Source organism: Physella acuta, unplaced genomic scaffold (genome assembly GCF_028476545.2).
Source record: "Physella acuta isolate Inbredline_101_S28 unplaced genomic scaffold, ASM2847654v3 ptg001322l, whole genome shotgun sequence".
Lineage (NCBI taxonomy): Eukaryota > Metazoa > Mollusca > Gastropoda > Physidae > Physella > Physella acuta.
The window spans coordinates 564052-573199 of NW_026732837.1; the positions used below are offsets into that span (position 1 = coordinate 564052).

A 9148-nucleotide genomic window follows, 5' to 3' on the forward strand; every position below is an offset into this window, starting at 1 on the left:
AATCTATCATACGTGTTTCTACATCCGTTAAAATTAGTTTTTAACAAACCATGACTAGTCTAGATTTTAACAACCATGTTAACCGTTTTCTTGTTTCAAATGAAAATGAAAGATAACTGAGGGTGAAAGCCTGAGTAAATTTTACGTGACACTTATTTTTTTTAGGAGCATCGGTAAACACTGGCTCCTCCTGGCTTGACTTGCAGTATATGTGAACCAAGTTTAATTAAGGTTGTTAGGTTTTTTTTCTGGGGGGGGGGGGGGGGGGTTGAAAAAACTTTTTTTTTTATTATGTCTCAAATGAAAGTTAACTAAATACATTGACATTGCTAATATTAATGTTAATTGATATGGACAGTATTTGAATTGCTATTTATGTTGAGGATAAACCCACTACTAGTAACAAACGCGTGCACCTAGAGACAGGGGTAAAAAAAATGGAATGAAAACAATGAAACAAAACACCCGAAGGAACAGAACACAATGTCTAGCTTTGTGCCAACTGTAGGCATATTAAACACAAAATGAAATTTGCATCTGGGGATATTTTTTTTTATAACTCGTGTAAACAGACCTTGTCGCACGTGATGGGATCGCCGACCCCGTGGGTGAGTACATCAAACGGTAAAATCTGTTAGCACGTCACTGGCGGTACGAATCCGGGCGGGGTGCGAAAAAGAAATTGTCATACCCGGACTAACAAGAATGGGATCCCGGTTAACTACCCGCACGGAGCTTTTTTGCCACCCAACAAAAAGTGTGTTTCCCCCCCCCCCCCCCCCCCCCCCCCCCCCCCCGCAACAAAACCCAACCGCCCCCCCCCCCCCCACCTCAGATGGCTGTCTAAGCAATGATGCACAGATTGAAGTGGTCATAACCGTCTGTACCCCGACGTTACATTAGATCTGGGAAAGTCGTTTGCCCTGTGTTTCTTTCTCCTTCTGACTCCAGTACCTTTTCATTCATGCCGCGATATAGATTAACTCCCCTGGTACCTGTCATTCATACGGTTATATTGCTTAGCTCCCTTGGTACCGTATTATGTTTTTTCAACTGTTTTTTTTTATTCCCATTACGAACGTATCACTGGTGTTAATGGCTCGATTCCAGTTGACCACAGATTGTTTCGAAATTTTCATTTTTAAAACCCTAACTCTAACTAAACTGCTGTGAAATATAAACTAAAAGAAGTTGACACCTACATTTTGGCGTTAGTGATGTATCTCGGTATGAAAAGCATTTATTATATTAAAATTATCATTGGTCTTAAAATGTTGGGTTATCGCTCGTTGCAAGTTGAGATTTAGAAACTCGTTCAAGTGTATTAGCAGGTCTGGGGCAGGCTGTTTGCTGGGTGGGTGGGTCTGGGGCAGGCTGTTTGTGAGGGGTAGGTCTGGGGCAGGCCTTTTGTGGGTGGGTGGGTCTGGGGCAGGCTGTTTGTGAGGGGTAGGTCTGGGGCAGGCCTTTTGTGGGTGGGTGGGTCTGGGGCAGGCTGTTGGTGGGTAGGTAGGTCTGGGGCAGGCTGTTGGTGGTGGGTAGGTAGGTCTGGGGCAGGCTGTTGGTGGGTGGGTCTGGGGCAGGCCTTTTGTGGGTGGGTGGGTCTGGGGCAGGCTGTTTGTGAGGGGTAGGTCTGGGGCAGGCTGTTGGTGGGTAGGTCTGGGGCAGGCTGTTGGTGGGTGGGTCTGGGGCAGGCTGTTGGTGGTGGGTAGGTAGGTCTGGGGCAGGCTGTTGGTGGGTAGGTAGGTCTGGGGCAGGCTGTTGGTGGGTGGGTAGGTCTGGGGCAGGCTGTTGGTGGGTAGGTAGGTCTGGGGCAGGCTGTTGGTGGGTAGGTAGGTCTGGGGCAGGCTGTTGGTGGGTAGGTAGGTCTGGGGCAGGCTGTTGGTGGGTAGGTAGGTCTGGGGCAGGCTGTTGGTGGGTAGGTAGGTCTGGGGCAGGCTGTTTGTGGGTGGGTAGGTAGGTCTGGGGCAGGCTGTTGGTGGGTAGGTAGGTCTGGGGCAGGCTGTTGGTGGGTAGGTAGGTCTGGGGCAGGCTGTTGGTGGGTAGGTAGGTCTGGGGCAGGCTGTAGGTGGGTGGGTGGGTCTGGGGCAGGCTGTTGGTGGGTGGGTTGGTCTGGGGCAGGCTGTTGGTGGGTGGGTAGGTCTGGGGCAGGCTGTTGGTGGGTGGGTGGGTCTGGGGCAGGCTGTTTGTGAGGGGTAGGTCTGGGGCAGGCCTTTTGTGGGTGGGTGGGTCTGGGGCAGGCTGTTTGTGAGGGGTAGGTCTGGGGCAGGCCTTTTGTGGGTGGGTGGGTAGATCTAGGGTAGGCTGTTGGTGGATGGGTTGGTCTGGGGCAGGCTGTTGGTGGGTGGGTAGGTCTGGGGCAGGCTGTTGGTGGGTGGGTAGGACTGGGGCAGGCTGTTGGTGGGTGGGTAGGTCTGGGGCAGGCTGTTGGTGGGTGGGTAGATCTAGGGCAGGCTGTTGGTGGGTGGGTGGGTAGATCTAGGGTAGGCTGTTGGTGGATGGGTTGGTCTGGGGCAGGCTGTTGGTGGGTGGGTAGGTCTGGGGCAGGCTGTTGGTGGGTGGGTAGGACTGGGGCAGGCTGTTGGTGGGTGGGTAGGTCTGGGGCAGGCTGTTGGTGGGTGGGTAGGTCTGGGGCAGGCTGTTGGTGGGTGGGTAGGACTGGGGCAGGCTGTTGGTGGGTGGGTAGGACTGGGGCAGGCTGTTGGTGAGTGGGTGGGTCTGGGGCAGGCTGTTGGTGGGAGGGTAGGACTGGGGCAGGCTGTTGGTGGGTGGGTGGGTAGATCTAGGGCAGGCTGTTGGTGGATGGGTTGGTCTGGGGCAGGCTGTTGGTGGGTGGGTAGGTCTGGGGCAGGCTGTTGATGGGTGGGTAGGTCTGGGGCAGGCTGTTGGTGGGTGGGTAGGTCTGGGGCAGGCTGTTGGTGGGTGGGTAGATCTAGGGCAGGCTGTTGGTGGGTGGGTGGGTAGATCTAGGGTAGGCTGTTGGTGGATGGGTTGGTCTGGGGCAGGCTGCTGGTGGGTGGGTAGGTCTGGGGCAGGCTGTTGATGGGTAGGTCTAGGGTCTGGTGCCAGCTGCTGGCGGGAGGGCCGGGCCTGTGCAACATCTTCAGTCTGCAGGAGCGATCGTTGCGTCATGCAACTCTCTCAGCTCATTAACTGATCCACGTTCACATGCCAGATCCTGCTACACACACACTCCCACTGCTTTAATTAAACGAGAAAACTTTCAGATGAATCTCCGCATCTTCTTCTGATATTATTTCCTCCCTCTCTCACCAGCTTCTGGAGAAATAAAAATGTCTCCCGCCGCCCCGCCCCCTCACCCCACCCTTGCTTTCCTAACCCGTTCTTTAACAATTGAACGTGGATCAGCATGCATTCTCTCCCTTGCTTGTTAAATCGTTCACATCAAATGAGGATTTTTTTTTCCCCTTCTATATTCTACCCCCTTCCTATTCTTGTGTAGAGGCTGGTAGATTCCACGGCGATAAGGATTATAATGGCCATGAGATACACGGGATGCTGAGGGCTCGGGGTAGTAGACTTAAGAGCCGTTATCTTTTGCTGGGATTAAAGGAATGTTTCCTATGCCGAGATCAGCCGTAACGATAATCCCAGGGTTCATTAGTTAGTGTCTGCTAAGATTTTTTTTGTTTCATGATCTTAATACAGTGCTATATCGGCTGGGAGAAAGGAAACGGGAAGTTGGTGGAGGGGGGGGTGTAATCACGTGAAAGTATGAGCTTAATAGCCTGTGTAGGATTTGTATTACAGGTATGTTAAGGAGGATGGGGTCCTGCACTTGTTTTAGTCCTCGAGAGACGTATCCACCCTCACCTTGGCTGGGATTTTTGTTTTAATATCAGAAGATGGTCGATAAGCGGGGAATATTTGCGTCCAACTGTAACAAGGGGTTTTATGTGTTCAGATTTCATTAAGTTACCGCAGGCAGATGCTTCACGATAGGGGGATTCACACAGGCAGCTCTTGGTGGGCTTGGAATTATTATTTAATATAAACTGGCTTTGAACTGTTTTATCAGTTAACAAAAAAAGAAATTGAGTTAAAAAACAGAAAATGGGAAAGTCTTTTGATCTTAGATTATTCTTCTAAAGACATTTTTTTTATATTATGATTTTTTTAAAAGACTTTTTTTTTTTAAAAAGAGCTTTAAAACCTGTGAATTAACAACTTTGAAATTAATTTTTTTTACATTATGCTATTTTTGAGCACTTAAAATTTATTTTCATGTTTTTGGTGAGCAAGTCTGAATTCTTGTGTTTAATTTAAGCACATCCTCACAACCAGATGCATTTAGAGAATGTTTAAAATTTATAGTGCTTAATATTTGAAGATTTTACATATGATGATGTAAGAAAATAGTTATATGTTGTCATAGGTGCTACATCTGTATTGCTGTAACACCTGGACCACTTGATTACCTGCTCCCTCCTATCATAGTTACTTCTTCTTTACTGCTCTATCACCTGGACCAGAGGCGAAGCGACGGGAGGGGGTTACATATGTCCCCGGGCGTCCACCCTAGAGACGCCAAAATGGGTTGAAAAAAATAAAAGCTCATTTTAGCTGCAGTTTTGAATAATAAATATATAAAATATAGGGGGGGGGCACCAAATTGAAATTTTATCCCTGGGCAATGGGAGGGGTCGCTACGCTGCTGACCTGGACCATGCTCCGTCCTATCATAGTTACTTCTTCTTTACTGCTCTAACACCTGGACCATGCTCCCTCCTATCATAGTTACTTCTTCTTTACTGCTCTAACACCTGGACCATGCTCCCTCCTGTCATAGTTACTACTGCTGCTCTAAAGACCTGGTATTTACTCTACAACAAGGGTACATCCAAAAGTCTGTTTGGTTTCTTTGTTTTTTATAAGATTTCATTTGACATTGTTGTAAATGTATATCATTGTGTGTTTCTAGCCAGATGACAACCTGTTGGTGGTGGGGATGGCAGATAAGATGTTGTCCATACAGAGGAGAAAGCCAGATGTACAACCAGAACCTACCAGAAGCAAAAAGAATCTGAAACTGAGAGGTCATTCACACCATGCTAAAACATTTGTACCCAACAAAGTGAGTAGACCCCAGTATAGCTGGGCCAAATATTGTTTTCTACTGGTATTCCACTTCCCCATTGAGATCATATAGTCAATGGACAAATCACATTGATGTCATCAGCTTTTTCATCATGGTCAGCTCAAGTTTCTGGGTTTCTTTATAATAAACCCTTAGAAATGACTAGAGACTTGACATGACTTATTCCTTTAGAGCCCTCTCAGGAGTAAGGGTTGCAGCTACACCTCTACACCAGACTGTTTTGGGCAGCTCTCTTTAGTCAGGAATAAAGGCGGGGGGGGGGGGGGGGGGGGCTAATAAAATATATTTGCATCAAAAAACTTTTGAACTTAAGCATTTGTCATTATTTATGTACTCCCATTCAAAATGGAAAACTTAAAACTTTATAATAAAAATAAAATACAAAAAACAAAGACATTGTGGATCTCTAAAACATGTAACTTAAATTCTTGTATTTATCTGCTCCATAGACAGATAGTTTTATAGCCATTAAGAGACGTGAGCTTTTGGCACCATATGACAGACATTTAAAATCATTTAACCACACTAAAGCTTTGGATGCTGCCTTACAGGTATTTGTACACCAGTTGTTGTTTTTTTTTGTGGAAATACGCTATTTTTGAAACCATTGCTGAACAAAAGATTTGAAAAATAAAAAGTGATTTTAAAAAAACCGAAATGTACTTTAACAACATGAAATTGTAACCAACTTATCCGTCAAATTTTAAATAAATAACCATAAACTATGGAATGTAACGAAGTAAGCTCTAAATTTAAAAATATTTTTGCTCTGATTTTTCACCAGGTAAAAATCCGAGTCAATAATCCAGAAGTGACAGTTAGTGTCATGCAGGAGCTGATTCGACGGGGTCACATTAGAGCTGCATTATCTGGTAGAGATGACAATAGTCTTCTGATGGTGCTCCGCTTCATTCATAAGTAAGGAGTTTTACATTTCTTTTCATGTCTATGTAATATACTGCTGTTTTTAAAAGTAAGGCTTTGTGCCATTTAACGTAAGGAACCTCACATTTCACATATTTTATGTAAAATGTAATAAACTGCTATTTTTAAAAGTCGTGCTTTGCTTTATTCAAATTTGAATTTTTAACTATTGTAACAGAGCTTGTAAGTCTCTTTCACTTTCACATTGAAATCTCGTTGGCCAGGAAGAGAGATAATTTTTAAAACAAATTAATTGTTGTAAATGTGGTGGCTTTTTTTTTTTCTAGGCATCCCTTCAAGATTGTTAAAATACCAAGATTACTCAAATTGCATCAAATAACCTGTCATGGATTTGAATTAATAATTTTAAAAACTTTAAGCTTCTCTGAAAAATCAATCACAATCTAACGTAGGCTATATTTTTCTTTAAGCTAGCCTGCATCTTGTAGTCTAGCATCATCATTGTTCACGATTTTAAATAACTTAACAATAGCGGAAGTAACTATTCTTTTTACTTTTTTTACCGATCATATTTGCTTTGAAAAATACTAGCTGGCAGGTACGAGAACGAGAAGTTAGTGACCTACTTACAAGCCCTATTAATAACTGACATATTTTGTTAATCATAGACATAAAAACCGTTTAAAATATTTTGTCAAATTTCTAGTCATATACACTTTTTCCCTTTTAATTATTGCTGGTAATTCTTTTCCTGATATTACTGTAAGTTCGCAGGACTTTAAAATTTTTCCTGCTTCTGTTGTGTAAGGAATTTTACTTAAGTAACAAAAACCATTGCCTAAGTTTAAATTATTCTTAATGGATCAAAATGCTGTACATAGAGTCTAAGCACAGTAATATAAAAAAAAAATATTTTCCACTCACCTGTTATGTTAAAGTCATTAGTCTGAAGTTCAGGATCTGTATGCTCATAAGTTATATCAGGGGAGGGAAAAAAAACAACAGGTGTTTTTTTTTTCCCCACAAGGTATGTTAAAATCCCACCTGAAAATCTGAAAACAAGATTCCTGTATTTTAAAATGTTACCTTCCTATGGGGGATGATCAGGATGATTCCACCAGTCAAAGTAGATGTGAAATGTATTGCGTGTAATTATGAGAAAATTCCAGCCCATTAGCCTGAAATTCTAGCTGAATCATTTACCTGTGCAATCCATTAACTCCTCATGCATGAATGAGAGTGCACCACAGGAAGTGCATGTTGTAGAAGCGAGAGGATACAGGAAATAAATTCTGGGGCATGCCTCTATTATTGTATAGGTGGAGGGTGGGGGGAGAATTACCCAGATGCCAGCATTAGAGAAGTTTAAATATTATCCTCAGTAATGAGTTATGGTTTTGGTTAGGGGAAAATATTTCACCAGTTCTGTACTCATTTGGTTGACTTGATTTTTAATTTCTTATGGCTTTACAAATGTTTGTACTTTGTTTTTCAACTTTTTCCTTTCACTGTAAATTAACTGCTCTAATGTTAGATGGGGAAGAGATATAGGGCTGGGTGAGTAGAAGGAGGAATGGAGGATTAGTTGGAGAAAAAGGAGGCAAAAAGCTTTTAGATTTTATTTTCAGCATTCATGTAATAGAAAGTCAGCTGACGTTTAGCTAATTTAATCAGCAGCATATGTGTCATATAAGTAATGTTTTACGTATACCTTTATGTAGGATTCAATCTTTTTATTTTTAAATGAAATAGAAATAAAAGATCTACACCTTGCATATCTCAACCATGTTTTTATTTTCTACCACTACTTTTGTATGTCCTCAGAAACCTGAGTAATCCTGCCTTTATGAGTACACTGATGGATGTATTCAACCTGATACTGGGTAAGTCATGTTAACACACTATTGGAGACAATGTACTTTTATTTGACCATATACACTTTTTTTTTTTGTTATGGTTTGTTTTGAAAAAAAAATTAGATGTAGGCCTATTTATACTTGCTTTATTTACTATCATAAAATGTAAAATACATTCTAATTTTGAAATCCTTATACATGTTTTGTCACAGAAATCTATGGTCTGTCTGAGTTAATGAACAGTGGTCCTCTGGTGTCAGTGCTGGTGAAGATTAAAGAGCTGGTCAACTTGGAGGTCCGTCTGATGACCAGTGTCCAGGAAATCATGGGCTCCTTAGATCTGTTGTTTGCTGTAGCTGAGAACCAAACTCTGCTACCCACAACCTCGAGTGCCAGTGGGGAAAATGGGATGGAAACAGACAGTAACACAGTTAATGAACTTGTTGAAGGACATTCTTTGTTGAGTCAAATTGGATCATTGGCGACACATGCTGATCACATGATCAAAACATAGTGTTCACTATAGTTTTTATTATTATTAATGTCTTAAAAATGTATTATGAAAATTCTACACAATTGTTGAAATTAAAATGCATATTTAATTTAAAGACTTCTACTTTTAATATTTGTGTTTTTGTATAGTGTTGATTTTAGTTCAGATATTTTAATTTACTTATTATTGAAATATGGTCAAAGGGGAATAACTCAAATATTTAATTTTCCATTCGGTTCTTTCCCCATTAAACTACCTAATTTCTTTGCGCTCGATCTCACGTGGTCACAAATAAATTTGTAATTAAAGTTAAAAAAAAACCCACTAATTTTTAGATTTTAATTTATTACTTTTAACTTTCATCTTGTCCATACAATCCTCCCACATGCAGGCGTTTATTTTTTTTAAAAATTAACTTTGGTGCGAAATTGAAAACCAATGCCATAACACCGACGGTATAAGTAATCAATCAAATGTAGGTTTATTAATCACCTAAATGCTACAGGCTAAATTGAACTATTCTTACTGCGCGCGTGACGTGATCATCGCCCGGTTTTATTTTAATCATTAAGGATTCGCCTGTTCAATTTATTTTTAAACTTAACTCGTATCCAGGAAAACTTGGTAAATTAATTGCTCTGGTGGAACGGACAACTTGCGTCTTAGTTGAACAGATACAGATCTAGGCCTACATGTTCTTGCTTTGAATACTTTCGTGAAACTGAACTATGTGTTTGTTATTCTTTAAAGCATGTCTGTTCATAAACATAGGCGTAACAGGTTATTTGATTCAATGGC

At 41.9% G+C, this 9148-nt stretch overlaps 1 protein-coding gene across 1 annotated transcript in view; it reads left to right on the top strand.

The window, feature by feature from the left end:
• LOC131958371 (U3 small nucleolar RNA-associated protein 15 homolog) overlaps positions 1–8465 on the top strand; it is a 52053-nt gene extending 43588 nt beyond the window's left edge. The window contains exons 9-13 of the mRNA XM_059323373.1: positions 4940–5092; positions 5566–5667; positions 5901–6034; positions 7826–7884; positions 8070–8465. Of these exons, the coding sequence (XP_059179356.1) occupies positions 4940–5092; positions 5566–5667; positions 5901–6034; positions 7826–7884; positions 8070–8371 (750 nt within the window). The 3' untranslated portion in view covers positions 8372–8465. The remainder of the gene's footprint in view (positions 1–4939; positions 5093–5565; positions 5668–5900; positions 6035–7825; positions 7885–8069) is intronic.
• The last annotated feature ends 683 nt before the right edge of the window (positions 8466–9148 follow it).